The sequence below is a fragment of the Aspergillus welwitschiae genome (genome assembly GCF_003344945.1).
Source record: "Aspergillus welwitschiae strain CBS 139.54b unplaced genomic scaffold BDQ94scaffold_2, whole genome shotgun sequence".
NCBI classification, from domain to species: domain Eukaryota; kingdom Fungi; phylum Ascomycota; class Eurotiomycetes; order Eurotiales; family Aspergillaceae; genus Aspergillus; species Aspergillus welwitschiae.
Genome location: NW_020798696.1, coordinates 392,129 through 410,413, shown reverse-complemented (window position 1 = coordinate 410,413; position 18,285 = coordinate 392,129). Strand labels below are relative to the sequence as shown.

Genomic DNA, 18,285 nt, shown 5'->3' with positions numbered 1-18,285 from the left:
TCTATGTTTGTGTGAGTTGAAATCCGGATCGCAACACAGTTTTCACTTCCTTTCACTCAAATGCACATATAAGCGGAGACTTGCGGGTCTGAAGCTGTTTGTGGATCGCAGCCAGGCTGTTGGCCGGATCCGCTGGAGCACAACTGCCTAACAAGCAAGTTGAGGATCAAGTCAAAGCATTGTTGAGCGTGGGGGTGTTGGTCCGGATTAGAGTCACCAAGTCTCCGCGTGACATGAGCTCACATGGCTGCCGAGCCTTTTGATGTGATGCAGGTTAGTTATCCAAGCCCAAGAAAGTGCTGCAAAGCATAGCAATGAACATGTGCAGATACGCCAGTGCAAGTTTCGACCTCGTCTTACCATAACTCAATCATTATTGCTCTTCAGATCCTACCTGCCACACTCAATGTAGCCTGCGCAGGGCTTCTATCATAATCTTTACTTCATCAACGTTCATCATGCCCACCGAGTCCACAATTTCTTCCTGGAGACTCGGCTCGCAGGTCAAGAACCGCTCAATCAGCTCGCCATCCACAAAGCGGTACGGCTCTTTAGCCTCTCGCACCATGCTGCGGAAACCACGGAACTCATTGAATGGAATGTTTCCCAGCGACTCGACCTTGCCCGCCATGGTTGCCTGCAGACGCATCAAGAAGTCCTGGTGCTCTGGGTTGATAATGGCAAAGAGATAGATGGAACCTTCCACCTGTTTAGGTAAAACATGTGAGTTAGTCATAGTTGTTTAGCACTCGGGTGTTTGGGATGGGATTCATACTGTGCCCAGAAAAGCCCTCGGAGTGACCGTCACACTCGCCAATTGTTGAATATTGACCGGTCGAATGCGGTTGACCATTTCGCCCAACGAGATCTCCCCAGTTACTTCGAGCCTGCGCTTGTCGTCTTCCTCCACGCCGGTCAAGTTGCGTCGAAGAACAATTAAGTTACCTTCGGCGTCAGTTTCCAGGAATGTGTCCTTGGCAATACAGGAGACACCGGTGGCCCAAACGGTCTGAAAGTGGCGAGCCACTTCTGTCAAGCTATCGGGCATCCCATTCTCGCCCTCGCTGTACTCCACCAGACATACACTCTTCATGAGGTCGGCGACGGCAATCACGTTGCCCGTTACGGTCACGTCGACGGGGGCGGTGGATGTGCGGTAGCTGGCCAACTTCTCGAGCTTCATCGCGCCAAAGTCGTTGTTCACCACTCCATAGATGACGACCTGAATCATATCAGCTTCTGTGGAAGTGGTACTGTGAGGGGTATCAGACACTTACCGTTTTCACAAGAGCGGCTACAATCTTCTCTCCGAGCATAGCCAACGCGCGGCATGCACCTTTGACAGGCAACTCCGCGACTTTGGTCAATTTTCGACCGTTGTCAATTTCGAAGACTAAGATCCGACCTCGGATTGACTCTTCGTTTTCATCATCCAAATATGCTGTTCCCACAACGAACCGATCTTTGAATACGTCCCGACCATTTTCATCTTTGCCCGCAGAGAATTCCGCGCGAATGACACTCTCGACCAACTCCTCCGGCCGAAGATCAAAGGCGTCGAGACGACGGAACATGATCTCATCAGCTAACACAAACCGGCTTTGGACCATCTCAGCCCCGTCCTTCAATTTGCGCTCTATGGTGCCGATACCAAAAGCCTTTTCAGACGGTGAATATGCAACTCTACGGGCAGTTTCGCCCATAGGAAGCGTCTGGATCTGTGTTGTCCTCTCCTTGTCCACGAGAGCAATCTTCAAGTCGTGCCTGGTGGCCACCGCAATCGATCCAGGATACGCCTCCGAGTTGAAGTGACATACCCGAGACGCACCCTCCGAATTAACCGCAGAGTAGATAATGCGACCTTCAGAGCCGTATATTAAGCTGGGGTTCTCGCATGTGGCGAAGACATTATACAGCCCATCGCCTCGAGGCAGCTTCTTGAAGGTAGGCTGCTCAGACCCAAGTATGAGCCTGTTCATTCCGGTCAAGGAGTAGTTACTTGCGTCGAAGGAGTAGGTTATGACGCTGCCATCTGCCATCGAAATGAAGAGGGTGGAAGGGCTATTTGCAAGGACATCGGCAACAAGTACGGATCGTGGGAAAGCTTCACCAGCTGGGCCCAGCGACGTCGTATGGAGCTCCGATAGACGGCCAAGGTCTAATACCGAGACCTTTGCCAATTGAGGGAAACCAACGATACAGACTCCGGCCGAAGATAAGGGTACCGTGACTCCTGAAATCTGGCTGTCTGCTCCAAAGTCCTTCTGAGATATAACCCGAACATCATTGTTGATATCGAGGACCGTCATAAGTTGGCCGCCACTGACGAGAACGATCGAATCATTGTTAGCAGAAGCAGAAGTGATCACTAAATTGTCCGGCGGGGTCCATTCATTGGTAACCATGCCGCCTTCGATATCTGCGATGAGAACTCTCTGTTCGGTGACCTGCAAGATCCTCCCTCCAGGAAGATTCATAGCGAGAAGTGTGTTCTCTGAAAGGCTGAGACCAAGGAAGCTGTCCAATTCTTCAACCTCTCCATCAAAGTTGAACTGAAAAACTCGTGTCTCATCGACGAAGGTAACCAGAAGAGTGTCCAGATAACCACCCTTTGTCGCAAGCTGCAGTCCGAACAAGTCCGTGATGAGCTCCATTTCACCAAGCACGCCGAGCTCTTCCATGCCGACACCACTGCGAACACTCCTAAGGGTTCCGTCATCGAATGCCCCCGAACCGGTCACAATGCGAGCCTGGCCCGATGAAAACTCGTGTGTCTGGCTTTCGCTGGTACGATTTCCAAGATCCATGATGGTAAAGTCGAGAATGGGCGCAATATTGGAGAGCGTCTGGATGACCTCCAACGAGCCATTGCCGATTCGAAGAACTTGCGAATCCCCTTGGTGAGATCCTACGAAGATAACTCCGCCACCGAGATATATCAGCACCGAAGCTCTAGCGGTATTCCCTAAGTGATCTAGCTTCCAGGATTGTACTTGGTTGTTAGAATCCAGGACTAGCATCAGGAAAAACAGTCTTCCATAATCATCAGCTAGAAGCCATCTCTGACTATCTACCTGCTCCCAAGCCACGAAAATTGTTGCTTCGTCCAAAGGACGCGACACAATCTCGTTACTATCCGTATCGACATACTTGATGGACGTCTCTCCCAAAACAAGCAGACCACCTGCACAACATAAACAGATCAGCATCAATCCAAAAGCGACAACAAACCACAACAAGAGAATCACAAACCTAAAGGCGCCGGAACCGGTATGAGATGCGACGCTCCGAGATCCAATTCCTGCGAAAACCCATCCAGCGACTCCTCAAACGCCGCATCGGCCCCCGTACTCGCCGTCGCCGCACTATAATGCAACGCGCGAACCTTAAGCCTTACTTTCTTCTGATTATCTTCATAGAGCAACGCCAACCTAGGCGGCCCCGACTGAACATGCAAGAACGCAGACGAGCGCACAAACAGCTCATCAATCCTCGCCGTCGTCGGCTCGCCCAACTCCCCAACCCGAGGCGCATCCGGTCCCGAAGGCGGAGCAACCTGTCTCCCCCTCTTCTTACTGGGCAACTGCACAATCGGCACAACAGCAATGACACCCTCATAGACCTCGAGCGTCATAAACCGTCCACTAGGATCAATCAAGCACCGATTTCCCGTCTGCGCCTCCCGCGACGACGGATCAGATATATCAACGTAGTTCCTCTCCGTCCGGATTTGATTCCTCTCCCCATCCCACGATAACGTACAATAGGTGTATCGATCCGTCCCAACAAACAAATGATCCGTAGGCGAGTTCGCAGGCGCAGGAAGCCGAGCTAGCATAGTCACTTTCGCGAAGAGAGAACATGACGCTGCCAGGTTCAGCCCTTCCGGCGTAAGGGAGTATATCTCGAGACGGTTCGCCTTTCTATAATTGCAACACACCGCGCCAATTAGCACACACATACATAACTATTGCCAGTATCAAAAGCAAGCAAAGCAAAAGCAAGGGGTCCACCAACGCAACAACCAGCGTCTCCTCCTCCGCATTCATGAAATGCAACTTGAGCGCATTCCGAATACTACTCGCCCGATGAATCGGCACCACGTAAGCCATCTTCCCAGAATATTGTTCAACTTTAATCCGTATAGATGTCGTATATCATATATGTACCGAGGTAGCGTAGGGTAGCGTAAGTAGTGTGCAGTCCAGCTTTTCGCCCACTGCGGGGAACTGCTCTCAAGACCCGTCGTCGCAGTCGAACAGCGGTAAAAGCGAAATGTATGTTCTTCCGGCTTCTAATTCTTTTTTGCTAAGTTATCGTGGTTAATTGCTGCATCTCATTTTCTTGTCCCTCGCTCTGCGGAGAAGAGAGGTTGGCATGGGAGGGGAGGGATGAGGATGGATGGATGATTGCGGAGCTTGGTTCGGGCTAGCCAGCCAGCCTGACTGAACTGCTGATACCGGGAATGACGATGGGTCACTGGTCGCGCGCCGGTTCTAGTTTGGTTTGGTTTTGGTTACTGTGCTTAACTCCGGTATTGCCGAGGTTGGGCTTATGCATGTTTCTTCTATTTGATTCCCGAATACTTCAGTATTACTTTTTAGCTAAAAGCAGGCAGTAACTGTAGTAGTTGTTTCAGTGATTTAGTTACAAGTCTACTTGTTGATTGTAATGGTAAGTATGCATCTCTTTCACGTCAATGCGTTGTCGGCTATTCCGAGCAGCAGGTGTCAGCTCGTTCGGTCAGTGCTCAATTAAATAAATTACTAGATGAAAAAAAGGCGAAAGGTATTGTGCAAATTAATATGGATTCATCTTTTCGTATTCTCTGGGCTCATGCGACCAGATATCAATATGCCCAGAATGGCATAACATGTTCCCGCAATAATCATGATCGTCTATCCTGTTCTTTCGACACTGGCTACCGCACTCATGCTCAAGCCACTTCAATGTGTGGCTGGCCGGTCGGTGCACAAAACAAATAAACTAGGCATACATAAACCACGCCAAGCAAAACAGATGAATAGGCAAAATCAGCGGAGTATATATGCAAAGATCATCTAGGCGTGAAATAAAATAATGGATCGAAAAGGCCGTCGTGATAGACAAGAAAGAAAATTCGATGCATTGAAAGATTATGACCACACATCTTCCTGGTAGCTGCCGCTGCTACGCATGTGCTTGACCATTTCTTCGCCCTTCTCAGCGGGCAGACCACGCTGCGCAGCAATGATCTGGCCAAGCACAAGGTTAACCTCGCGAGCCATGTTTGCAGCGTCACCACAGACATAGAAGGTAGCTTTCTGCTTCAGAAGGTCGCTGACAAGTTCGGAGTGCTCGCGGAGTCTGTGCTGAACGTAGACCTTCTGAGAACCCTCACGCGAGAACGCAGTGATGATCTTCAAGTTGTCTCCAAGCTGGTCCTGATAGGTCTGCGAATGCGCGATATGTTAGCAACCGAGGTATAAAGCAGCTGCGGAAAAGCAAAAAAAGATATCTTACCTTCCATTCATCCTTGTACAAGAAATCCTCGTCGCTCTTGCGGCAACCGAAGAAGAGAACAGTGGGTCCAACCTTCTCGCCCTTGGCCGCCAAAGCAGCACGTTCCTGAATGAAACCACGGAAAGGAGCAACACCAGTACCAGGACCAACCATGATGATGGGACGAGAGGGATCAGAGGGCAGCTTGAAGTTCGAGTGGCGAACATGCACGGGAACGTGGATACCGTCGTACTTGTTCCGAGGACCGGTGATGGAGTAAGTCAAGCCGTGAGGGTCAGGAGAGGGATCGCCGTTCTGCTTCTGCTTGAGCGCGAGGAGATAATTCGTAGTCACACCCTTCACCATGTGAGAGGCACCGGGCAGACGAACAGATTCCACAACGGCCGTGATGCTGATCTTGTCCTTCTGGACAAGGGAGGACGATGAGATCGAGTAGTAGCGAGGCTGCAGCTTCGTAATGCCTTCAATAAGCAGAGAGAACGGAACAGCAGAGAAAGGCTTGGACGTGATGCTCTGAAGAGCCTGGGCGATGTTGAAGCATTGGTTGGTGACCTTCTCGTGGAAATAGTCCTTGTCGCTACCCAGACGCACAATCTCTGCCTTGCTTTCCTCATCCGGAGCGAACGCGGCCAGAGTGGCTACAAACTGACGGGACACAGGGGCGCAGACTTCCATATAGTACCGAACAGCGGCATCGTACGTGGTCGGGGTCGGGATCAGGACCTTGGCCGTAACATCGATACCCTTGATGTTGATGACTGAATCACGCTTGCCCTCGAGACCAAAGACCTGAAGGAACCGATCCACTTCGGCACCAGCGTTTGTGGGCCAAACAGCGATGTGGTCACCAGTCTGGTAGGACAAGTTACTTCCAGCGATGCTAATTTCCATGTGCAGACAGTTGCGATCCTTGACGGTGAAAAGCTCACGAGATTCGGCAATAGGGGCGATGAAGGGGTTGTGCGCAGAATACGGGCCTTTAGGAGTACCCTGAAGGTGGCTCTGGGTGGGCTCTCCAAGATAGACCGTCTCGTCCTCAGGGCTCAGGGACTCGTTTTCGGTGACGCAGAAAACAGGTTCGTAAACCGCTTCACGCTCTTGCAGATCCATCGACTCCGACAGTGCTGCCCACATGGGCTCCTTCCAGGCCAAGAAGTCTTCTTCCATTGTACCGGCACCGTCATCACCCTCACCAGCTGAACCAATACGCTGCGCGCCGAGCTTCTGGAAAGCAGCATCGACTTGACGAACCATGGCGTTGTAGTGCTCATAAGTGTTGTTACCCAGACCGAAAGCAACATACTTCAGCTTGGACAGAGGCTTCTCGTCCGCGGAAGCGCCGCTCTCAAAAGCAACATCGTCACCGGTGAAGAACTGGTAGAACTCAACAGCATTATCCGTAGGCTCACCCTCTCCGTAGGTGGCGAGCACGAAAAACGCAACCTTGTCCTCCGGGAATTGGTCCAGGTTCTCATAGTCGTATTCCTCGAGGTCAGCCACCATGGTCTTGAGGCCGAATCGCTGAGATCCTTCCTTGGCCAATCTGGAGGCGTAGTCCTCCGCGGTTCCAGTTTGCGATCCGTAGAAAATAACACAATTCTTGCCCGTTTCTTCCATCTTCTCAATGATGTTCCGAGTCTTGCCAGCCTTAGCGGCGCCGTTCATCGCGGGGCCGGTAGAGGCATACGGGTCTTTGGCAACTGCCCAGTAGGTACCCTTGGTGAAGTAGGCCACGCTACCCACCAAAAGCACCGCCAGGACCACCAGATCGAGGGTATCGAGTTGCGCCATGGTGAGGCTGTTCAGCGGCGCGAAGCGAAAGGCCCCGATTTGATACGATGGCGAGTCTGAAAGGGTGGAGCGGGGGATTGAACGGAGTGGAGAGGCGGGAAAAGGAGAGGAGGTGAAAGAAGAATGTCACACCTCCCTACGCTTAGCCTGTCCCAGGTGCGATCACCGGAGCCGAGGCAGGAACCGAGATAAGGTGGCGGCGTCCCCAAAACCAAAAGATAAAACGGAAGAAAGAATGACGCTATGGGGTTAAAAGAAAGAAGGGGTGGAAAGAAGAAAGGAGAACAGGAAGAAAGGAAGAAAGGAAAAGGAAAAGGATAAGAAAGTAAGCCGTGGTGTGATCCAGGAAGAACAGAGAGGCCGAACCCACTGCTAAGCAGACCGCATAATTTGGGGGGCCGTGAGCCGGAAAGACGAGGGAGACGATCGACGGAGAGGAGAGAGAGCGAGACACAGGTGGTAGCCTGAGGCGATGGTGGCCTTTTCGCCCGGAGTCTCGGTTTCGGAGAAGCTGATCCTGTCCGGGTTTCTGACACGGAGCTACTCAGTACTCCAATGACTTGTCCTTCTGTTTACTCCGATTTGCTGAGGAGTTATCAGATCTCTCGTGTCAAGGTCAGGGCACTCTTGTGCGTGTTGGGGCACTATCTGATATAGTCCCTGTGAGTCTGTTGGCAGTAGTAGTGTAGAACTACTATTAGACACACTACCACTAGCAGAAGAGCGGTTGCCGGAGGGTTTCCAACAACAACAACAACGTATCTTGTGGCTCAAACCTTCCGAGAAAACGTAGGGATGATTATGTGTAGTACAACTCTTGAAATTGAAGTCAAGTAATAACCAGAGTATCATGATGGTCACCTCTCTCTCCTTTTATTTATCTAGATACCATTGCCTCCCTCGAGGTGGGGATTCCCCATTGGCCGACCACTGACCGAGATGGCGTCTGGTTCGGAAGGAAACTTCGGCCCTGGCTTGGCTTGGAGACGATGGCAAGTGGCGGCGGAGGCCCTTGAGCCATGAAAGGCGCAGCCGGGAATGACCAGTTGTTCCTCTGTTTCATCTGGGGGATCTTCCGTAAACCGCTGCCGAGTTCCTCTGCTAACCGAGTTCCGCCTTTCGAACCCTGTGCCTCTTTCAGTAATTCTTGTGATAGACAGGCATATGAAGGCCTCTCTGTGCCGGTCTCCCGCGACCCCGTGGAGGTGGCAAGTCCGGAGCGTCCGGAGATCTGGAGTACCTGTTAGATGAACTGCAAATCAACTTCCTATTTCAATTGCCATTAAGGGAAGAAGAATGGTTTCAGGTACAAGAACTTAAAGATGGCTACCTATTAGTAGTACTTCGTAGTCCATGCATATCCGATCCTTACTATGCTTCGTATACCGACTTCTAATCACGTACACCGGCTGCCAATTCTGTCAGCTGTCTGCAAGGATTCCCTGAAAGACCCGATCTGCTCAATCCGCCCCCGTGCGTATGGACTCTGTAGCCTGGCAGGCTGGCTGACCTTGGATAATGCAGCTCGTGACTGCGGCACCTCCTCTGCCTGTTTTCCGCTCCTGGAAAAGTTGCACCCGTTCCGCACTTTGTGTACTGGTTAGTGCACCAAATGTCCTGCATACACTGGCAACCTTCCTCGCGGACGAATTCCGCACAATCTTGAACAATCTGAACTCATACCGGTGTTATCAGTATATTTTTATGTAGGACTTGTTGCTACAGTCATGGAAGCCAGCTGGTATACCTCAAACTTATTTTTTTCGTATTTATGGAGTAGAAGGAGTATGCTGGTGTCAGACTGTTGTGGGTTTCATACCCACCGTTCCTGTTACTCCGTATATGTGACCCATATCTATACGAATCCTCTATTAACAGTCCTGGTCGTACTGGTAAGCTCTCGTAAGATCATCATCAATCGTTCCATGTAACTAAGGAAGTGGTATATCACATGTGATACTACCAGGGATGTTTCGTTAGTACTACTAATATATACATTGCCTTGTTCGATCTGCATTCTTCACAATATTGATTAGTATGTTGCGGATCATCTTCTTGGCCCTTTCCCGTCAGTCATTCTATTCGACTGATAGTCTACTTATTTCGTCCTTGTACCGGAATAATGGTTGGTAGTAGCTGATAATCACAAATAGTATCTACTTCTACTAGTAGGCAATGTTCGTATTTTCCCCATAGTGGTCACCTCATGAGTTCGGAGTTCGAGGACACTTTTGGCTTCTACTTGTTTCTCACATCATTGTCGGCTATGATTACCGTGACTGTTCAGGCATCTGGTGAAAACAATGATGTGAAAATTAAAGAATGCAGTGTGTTTCAGCATATAAATGCAGCCTCCCTATGTAGATCAGCAGCCATGTTGTGAAGACTACGCGAACAGTCGTGTCTCTTGACTACTAGTCTGACTGAACCAAAGTTTCGGGGTGCTCCTTATCTACAGATAAGATTGGCTGTGGGCGAGTATCGTCAATGTGGCCGACTAGTTTACTAGATACTGAGACATAGGTAGTTCCCCTTAATGAACAAGGTCAAGAGTTTCCGAGGAACCCCTTAAGTATGCATAATAAAAGTGTGAAAATCGTGTAGTGACCGAATGGCTCCTAGTATCATTCTGATGTGCTGATTTTCTTTCCTGAATTTGATCTCTCGGGGCCGGTATGGTCCCCGTGCTCAGAGCCTCTCCGGTCGCGAGCAAAGGCTGGAGCTGCTCCAGCAACAAAGCTCGAGTGACGGCACCTCAATCTCAGACAACCACCCTATCCATTGGTTTCGCCTCCGATTTATGTGCGAAAGATGACCATGCACTGTTTGCAAGTGCAGCCAGGTTCTTTCGCTCCAACTGAAGAGAGCACTAGCAGGCAATGAGTGGCGTTTGAATCCGGACAGACGTCGGACAACAGCAGTACGTGACCCTGTCTTCTATCGTTTGGTCGGACCTGACGGGTTCCCATCCTGATGACTTTAACCTTGCTATCTATCGCTTATAATGGTCCTGATTGATTGGAAAATCGCGCGTCTAACTTGTTGTTCGTGGTAGTGGCTTCACATCCGTCGATCAAGGCTGGTCCCATCCAGCCAACGCCATTGCCCCTCATCCCTGACGATTCGAGCCCTGTGTCGCACCATAGCTTTTCAACTCCACCAGAACGCCTTGTCACGAGAAGTACGCCATCGTCCACCGTGCACAGTCGGGAAACTTCCACTGTTCGAGGAGGTGCCGACCTATCCGCTTTAGCCCCTTCATCCTCACAACCTCAACACTCTCGGCGCGGCAACTCCCATCCCAAAAGTCCCGAACCAAGCGCTGGGAGGTCTGGTCTTGGGTACGATGTCGGCTTGGAGAGGAGACCATCCAACTCTTACGGTCATCATCGAAATACCTCGATTGTCCATGGAATCCAACACTCCCGAAATCCCAGTTTCGCTGCCTCTACAACCTCTACAAGCCCTCTCAGCCCCGAATTGATCGCTTCGCTCGGCCGTGGTGGCGCTCCCGACCCAGAAGGCACAGGCGCTGTACGAATGGAGCAGCACGAGGGACACTCGGGCTTCCAGGGCCAAGGGGCCAATGGAGCGGCTCACAGCCTGCAGGGCACACTAAGCACCATAGAGGATCGAGACACGGATGATGTCGCTGATGGGAACCTGGCGGGTACAGCTCACAGGAGAATGAACTCCAACGGAAAGCCGTGGCAGGAGCGGTCCCATAGCCGTTCCCACTCGAGGCACCATTTTGGAGCAGAGTCGAAAACGGTTGGGGAATACGCTTTGCATCATCTCTTCAATTCCGTAAGTGTCTATACCCTATTCGCCGAGCTTGACCCGGCTGCTAACAGTGGCCCTAGTTTGTAGGTCAGGCGGACAACAAGATCAACCAGGCTATAATGAAACTGGGTGAGTCGGACGCGCCAGTTGAAGAAGTATGCGGACCGGGCGTCGATTCAAATTTTGATCAATTGATCTCTGCTTTGGGTCATATCGCGCGAGAGAAACCCAAGCCTCTGATTGATACGATAATGCTTTGGCGGAAGGCCAAAGGTGATGCTGCCATTGTGGCCAAACAGGCAGCTGGTCAGAAGACTACATCCGAGAATGGGTCCCTGATACGCCGTAACACTGAGCCACCCCAGATCATTGCAGAATCGGCTTCTCAGACTGACTCTGCGTCTCCTGCGACTACACTTTATTCCCGACACGACGATGTCATCTTGGCGGAGCGGCGTGCGACGGTATCCGTGTACCTGGTTTGTAGGGTTTTGATTGAGATATTCAATCAGAGCAGTCTCGCTTCGATCACATTGGACATGGCGGACCGCTTAGAGGATATAGTCTTCGGTCAACTCAAGACAGTAGATCCCGAACAGATCTCAGCTTCTCCCCTTCGCATGGCAAACTGGAGGATCTACTCCCAGGTGCTAGGGATCATGAGCGAAAATAACTTCACCAGCGTTACAGGTCGGTTTCTGGCAGAGCTCGAAAAGATTCAGAAGGATGAAACACTTCGTGGACCTTCCAGGGATGGTGACGCTAAAGCCGAACTTTTGATCCTAGGAATGAGGCATATCCGGATCAGGACACAACCCGATGCATGGGCTCGCTCTTGCGAATTTCTGCGGTCACTAGCACGATTGTTCGGTAATTCTCATGGGCAACGGGTCAAACAGGCATATTGTTATATCTTTGAAAAGTTACTTCTACCTGTTGCTGCAAGTCCCAATTCTGACTTGACGTTGCCCAAGTGGAAAGATTTTATAGAACTGGTCCAGTCCCGTCTGTCACAGATGCTAACCAAGCCTCGTCATTGGACTGTGGCTTTTCCTCTCCATGTGTTGCTCCTGTGCGTGTCGACGAAGGAGAACTTCTCTTCACAGTGGCTTTCACTGATCCAGTCCCTCCCACCGAGACTAAAAGACCGGCCAACGAGAGGGCCGGCCCTACAGGCGATGTGTCGCTTGCTGTGGACCTACTTCTTTCGCTATTCAGAATCGCCCACAGCTACCCTGCGTAAAGTCGAAGAAGTGTCGAAAATCGCGCTTCCGCCGGGCAAAAGGACATATCTGAGTACAGAATCGGCCGTTGCAGAACCTCTTATTCAACTAATACGGATGATTGGCTTTAAGCATCCCGACGTCTGTTTCCGAAACATCATCTTTCAGATGATCAGCTCAGATCTTTTCCTCTCTGGAAAAGAACTAAAGATCGAACAAATGGAGCCGGAAAAGATGGTGATCGGTATCAGGTCCTTTCTCGCCATCATGACAGACAATGAGAATTGTGATCAGCTTTGCCCGCCCTTTCCCACTGGTTCGCTCCCCAATCCATTCACCGATATGTCCTCTCCAACCTATCTACACCGTCCTCAGTTCCTGGCTGATCCCCGGCTACCAAATACCCGAGGGAATAGGGAGGATGCAGTATCACGTCCGGTGAACACAGCAAGACTGAATGACAACGCCAAGGAGTATTATTTCCGATTTTGTGACATCCTTGGCAAGATAACACTTTTATGCGACAACACTTTCGGAGGACAGGCAGCGCTAGATGAGAAATTTGGCGGAACAACTCCCAAGACCCCGATTGCGGAGGCCTTTAGTTTCGGAAGACGGGATGATCATCCTAATATCCTAGATCAGCGACAGGGCTTCTACGATCTTCTTCACGTCGCGGTCCAAGCCCTGCCTCGCTGTCTATCCGATCGTATACCATTTAATTCTCTTATCAATCTGCTTTGCACTGGCACTGCTCATGTTCAGACAAACATAGCGTCCTCATCTGCCGAGTCTCTGAAAGCAATCGCGCGGCAATCTCATGCTCAGCAGGTGACGATCGGTTTCGCAAGGTTTATATTCAATTTCGACGCGAGATATTCCACCATGTCAGACGAAGGCATGCTTGGGCCAGGCCACATTGAGTCTACATTGAGATTGTATGTCGAGTTGCTGAGGATCTGGATCGAGGAAATCAAGCAGAAGACTAAAGATGCAGCGGCGGACTCTGGCGATAAATCTGGTACTGGGAGCAGAGCTCTGCAACTAGACCTCTCCAGCGTTCTCGCCCAGGTCGAGGAAGTGGAGTCCCATGGCTTATTCTTCCTTTGCTCGCAATCGAGGAGGGTTCGCGCTTTTGCGATCACCGTGCTCCGCCTTATTACGGAATTTGACAGCGCCCTTGGAAAGGAGAATACGCGGATCATCCGGATCTTGGAGGCCGACTCGCAACAGATATTGGACGTCAATGACGAACAGCTTACTGTGGCTGAAAGGAGTCGCATCCAGAAAGGCAAGCGAAGAAGCGCCACTCAAAATACGCTGATTGAGCTGTGCAGCAGTGAAGTCTCCTATGACTCTACACTATGGTCGAAGGTATTTCCCAACATTATTCGGATTAGCTTCGAGACCTGTCCTTTTGCTGTGACGCTGGGCCGTGAGATCGTGTGTGCACGACTTGTCCTCATGCACAAGACCATTACTTCACTTGCGGAGAGTCCTCAGTATCCTCAATACGGTCCAATCGATGCCATTCAGGCTCGATCATTCGGCAGGAGTAATACGACCGCCGAGATCTTGATTGAGCAATGGAAACTGTATTTGGTCATGGCCTGTACCACCCTCAACAGCGTAGGCGCACAATCCCAGAGCCAGCTGGCAAACGCTCAGCATGCACGGAAGGGATCAAAAGGGTCACAACAATCGCAGGATAAAATAAGCTCCGCCCGAAGCCTCTTTGCTTTTGTGATCCCGTTGCTATCAGCCGAGCGTTCTTCAATTCGGAACGCGATAGTGATTGCCTTAGGATCGATCAACAAGAACCTATACCGCACCCTGCTTGAGTCTCTACAGTACGCCGTTACGACTTGCAACGAAGAAGCTAAAGTTCGGATTGGTACACATTATCGTTCTCCGAGCAGCCCAAAGCGCAATCGCAAGACAGACCGATTGCGGACCGAAGTCACCCATGTGTATAAACTAACGTCACACTTTCTCAAAGAACCCGAAGTATACAATGATGACTGGATCGTCAACAACCTTGTTACCTATGCAAAGGACTTGCGGATATTCTTGAGTGATGCCGAGGTGCAGAACGATTGGGAGTTTCAGCGGCTTCGCTTCCACTACTGCGGGCTTATGGAGGAGCTCTTCGAGGGCATCAATCGTACCAAAGACCCCTCTCGCTGGATACCTTTCGAATCAAGAAAATCGTCCTTCTCTCTTATGGAGGACTGGTGCGGATATTCGCCTAATCAGTCCCAGATCTCGCAACGTGAGGAGACGATGCGGAGGAATGCCATCTCACAAAATCATGAGGCTGGCGAATTGCGTAACACTGCCGCAGCCATGGAAATAGAGAAGAAGAACCTGCGCGCAGCAGCCCTCAGTGCAATGGCATCCCTGTGTGTAAGTTGTTCTGACTTTCTCAACCTATTAGGGCTACCAACTGACTTTTGTAGGCTGGGCCGATCAGTATCACAACAGAGAGCGGGTCGGTACTCCAATTCGATGTGGGCCGAATGCTTTCTTGGGTTGATATCATCTTCAACACGATCAGTGACAAGTGGCACGCCATTGGTAGACGGGCCCTCAAGAATCTAATTATCCACAATAAGGAGCACTCATACTTGTTGGAACGGTCCATCGAGATGTGCTATGTCACAGAGCGACCGAAGGCATTGGAGAGCTACTTTGAAGTCGTGACTGAAGTTCTGATCGAGCATACGGATTACCCGCTTGGGTTTTGGAGAATCTTGGGTGCCGTACTTGTTACACTTGGTAGCCCGAAACGGGAGATCAGGATGAAGTCTGCTAAGCTGCTTCGAATTTTGGAAGAGCGACAACAGAAGAGTTCAAGATTACAAGACTTCGACATCAGCATTTCCGACAAGACGACCGCCGTCTACAAGCTTGCGCAATTCGAGACCTCGAAACGTCTGGCGAAGCAACACTCTGACCTGGCCTTCACTCTTTTCTCCGAGTTTTCATTGCACTTTCGGAACCTGCGGCCGGACAGCCAGCGGAACATGGTGGCTGCCATTCTTCCGTGGGTCCAGACAATGGAGCTTCAAGTCGATCCAAATGGCGGCCCAACAGCAAAGTCATACATGCTTCTGGCTAATTTGTTTGAAATCACGATCCGTTGCAGTACTATTCTTCCAAACGAGGTCCAAGCCCTTTGGCAAGCTCTAGCCACAGGCCCGCATGGTGGCAACGTACAGTTAGTGCTTGACTTCATCATCAGCCTCTGTTTGGAACGCAAAGAGCAGAATTTCGTGGATTATGCCAAGCAGGTTGTTGTGTTCTTGGCAGGCACGCCAGCTGGCTCCAAGGTTATCGAATTCTTCTTGTTGCAAGTCGTGCCTAAGCACATGGTACAAGAGAGGAAAGATATCACGCCAGCGCCACCTGATATCAGAGGTCTACCCTATGTCACAGATCTCGGAACAGTACTCCCTGTTGGCAACAAGCAAGCTGGCCTTTCCCTGGGCCAAGTCGCGCTGATTTTCCTCGTTGACTTGATGGTTGCGCCAGTCACGCTGACTATGGATGATCTGGTCAAATTGCTTCATGTTGTCCTTATACTCTGGGACCACTATACGCTCACTGTACAAGAACAGGCCAGGGAAATGCTGGTTCATCTGATACATGAGTTGATCGCCGCAAAGGTGGAAGATGACGCGCCTATCGAAACACGGCAATCCATTGAAGACTTTGTGGAATCAATTCGTAAGAGCGACCCGAAGGTTGTGTGGGAATACGAAGACGTCAGTGACAAAGAAGATGAAGAGGATGGCAGCCGTGTCCCGCCGTCAATGGCCTCTGTCACTCGCCAAGTAGTCGATTTCTTCAGCCTTGGATATGAAGGGCTGAACGACCTATGGGCGAAAGAGGCGTTGAACTGGGCGACGTCATGCCCCGTGCGACATCTTGCCTGTCGATCGTTCCAAGTATTCCGTTGCATATCCATGTCTCTAGACTCCCGAATGCTGGCTGATATGTTGGCTCGTCTATCGAACACTATTGCAGACGAAGAGTCGGATTATCGAACTTTCTCCATGGAAATCCTTACGACTCTCAAGATCATTATCAGCTCCTTGGCGCCTACTGACCTGTTGCGGTATCCTCAACTGTTCTGGACTACATGTGCGTGCTTGAATACCATCCACGAAACGGAATTTATTGAGAGCGTTGGCATGCTTGAGAAATTCCTGGATCGTGTCGACATGAGTGACCCCATGGTAGTTTCAGAGCTCATCAAAGGTCAACCGCCAAAGTGGGAAGGCGGCTTTGATGGCCTCCAAGACTTGATCTACAAGGGCCTGAAGTCGTCTGAATCGTTGAATCGAACACTGGATATCCTCCACCGACTAAGTGGCCTTCCAAACAACGAGCTCATTGGGGATGGTAACAGGTTGCTATTTGCCATATTAGCCAACCTGTCTCACTTCTTGCGTCAATTTGACTCCGACGTTGACGATCCCAAGACATTGGCGCGCGCGACACTTCTGGCAAGGGTCGCTGAGAGTGAACGATGCCCCCGACTAGCAGCCTCCTTGCTCGGATTTGCGAATGGCCAATACAAGGCGGAGAACGATTTCCTGAACCATATCATTACGGAGATTCGGTCATATTACTTCCCTCGCCAGGATGTCCAAAGTCTCATTTTCCTGATGGGGTTGCTGACAAATACAACAAACTGGTTTCGCGTCAAGGTCATGAAAATACTATGCGTGTTGTTACCCGATATGGACATGCGTCGGGGAGAAGTGACGTGTCATGGGCCTGATCTGATCTCTCCTCTCTTGCGACTGCTACAGACGGATCTCTGTCCCCAAGCTTTGCAGGTCATGGATTACATTATGACCGTCTCGGCCAATCCAATGGAAAAGCATCACATCCGGATGAGCATGGCTTCGTCGTCATCTTCTCGAGCTATCCGGAAGGAGTACGAGCGTGTGCAAAGCTTGTACGGTATACCCGAACCAACCGGCTGGTCGATACCAATGCCTGCGACACAATCAAGCATCACACGACATAATGTCCATGCAGTGTTCTACACTTGTGCGGAAGTTGATCGTATGGAAGCGCAGGAGACAGCACCCTCTGAGGTGGAATTCCACGCCGATGAGTACAATGATACGTTTTTCCCAATGCGGGCGGACACGATGAAATCCATCGATACGCAAACGGACGGCAACATGGGAGACATTGTCCAGAAGCTAGACAGTCTGGATGATTTCTTCGAGGAGACCGACCCGGTGCACGCAACGCTGGACCCCATTTCCAATTCCACGCTACGGGGCTTTACTGGTACATTTGCCGATACCAACGCCAGTCTGTACGACCAGCAAACTGCGCCTATTCTCCGCAAGTCCCTGGCCAGAACCGCCTCAACGTCGTCTTTTCATAATGGACTTGCCGAGTCCCGTCCGTCCAATATGCGCTTCGACAGCATGGGAACGCAATCTCCCGGGACATTTACGCCTCAAGCTCCGAGCCAGAATGCACGGCCCGTTTCCCACACGCGCTCCGTTACGTCTCCAGTCAATCATCTGTTCACGCCTCCGAATGCTAGCGTTCATCACAATACGCCCTTAATCGGTTTCGAGTCGGCGTTCCTATCCGATGACGAGATAGAGGACGGCTTGGCTGATCACAAACAAGCCATGCCACATCCTATCAGTCAAACGCGCAGTGCCACGGACGGGTCCTCGTCGCTTGAATCCATGATTCGCAGCGGTATGCGACGGCTCACCGGTGGAGCAGCCACCAATCGGGAAAAGGAGAGACAGCGTGATCTGGTTCGAGCTCAACAGCGAGCAATGGCTCAGACGGCCAGCTCCCCGCGAGTGCCCAAGGTGCCTGCCGAATATCTGACTGGACCAACGAGCAACCCATCTTCCCCAGCACAACAGTGACGGATTGTCCAATCAGCCTGTTTTCTCGTGCAACCTCCTTTTGCTTTGTTATTATAAGCTGGTGC

The 18,285-nt window shown here is 50.9% G+C and overlaps 3 protein-coding genes across 3 annotated transcripts; 1 reads left to right on the top strand and 2 right to left on the bottom strand.

The window, feature by feature from the left end:
* Positions 1 to 193: 193 nt before the first annotated feature.
* BDQ94DRAFT_44028 (DDB1/RSE1 family protein) lies at positions 194 to 4,210 on the bottom strand. Its single transcript, XM_026775774.1, has 5 exons — positions 4,018 to 4,210; positions 3,253 to 3,923; positions 1,278 to 3,184; positions 776 to 1,222; positions 194 to 706 (listed from the first exon to the last, which is right to left on the bottom strand). The coding sequence occupies exons 1-5, from the start codon at positions 4,110 to 4,112 to the stop codon at positions 404 to 406; spliced, it is 3,423 nt and encodes a 1,140-aa protein (XP_026631454.1). The 5' UTR covers positions 4,113 to 4,210; the 3' UTR covers positions 194 to 403.
* An 850-nt stretch (positions 4,211 to 5,060) lies between these two features.
* Positions 5,061 to 7,733, bottom strand: cprA (NADPH--hemoprotein reductase cprA). The gene is made up of 2 exons (XM_026775773.1): positions 5,503 to 7,733; positions 5,061 to 5,432 (listed from the first exon to the last, which is right to left on the bottom strand). Exons 1-2 carry the CDS (start codon positions 7,291 to 7,293, stop codon positions 5,136 to 5,138), a joined length of 2,088 nt encoding a protein of 695 aa, XP_026631453.1. The 5' UTR covers positions 7,294 to 7,733; the 3' UTR covers positions 5,061 to 5,135.
* Positions 7,734 to 9,968: 2,235 nt separating this feature from the next.
* On the top strand, positions 9,969 to 18,220 carry BDQ94DRAFT_179571 (putative cell morphogenesis protein (PAG1); the record flags this gene model as incomplete). Its single annotated transcript, XM_026773418.1, has 9 exons — positions 9,969 to 10,095; positions 10,349 to 11,100; positions 11,157 to 13,643; positions 13,674 to 13,742; positions 13,773 to 13,894; positions 13,928 to 14,205; positions 14,242 to 14,554; positions 14,591 to 14,705; positions 14,759 to 18,220. 9 exons carry the CDS (start codon positions 9,969 to 9,971, stop codon positions 18,218 to 18,220), a joined length of 7,725 nt encoding a protein of 2,574 aa, XP_026631452.1.
* Between the last annotated feature and the right edge of the window lie 65 nt (positions 18,221 to 18,285).

Coding starts and splice junctions, on each gene's coding strand:
- BDQ94DRAFT_44028 (XM_026775774.1), bottom strand. CDS start 4,112: ATGGCTTACGTGGTGCCGATTCATCGGGCGAGTAGTATTCGGAATGCG. Junction 1,223..1,277: donor TAGCCGCTCTTGTGAAAACG/GTAAGTGTCTGA, acceptor GATATGATTCAG/GTCGTCATCTATGGAGTGGT. Junction 707..775: donor CGAGGGCTTTTCTGGGCACA/GTATGAATCCCA, acceptor TTACCTAAACAG/GTGGAAGGTTCCATCTATCT.
- cprA (XM_026775773.1), bottom strand. CDS start 7,293: ATGGCGCAACTCGATACCCTCGATCTGGTGGTCCTGGCGGTGCTTTTG. Junction 5,433..5,502: donor TGTACAAGGATGAATGGAAG/GTAAGATATCTT, acceptor GCGCATTCGCAG/ACCTATCAGGACCAGCTTGG.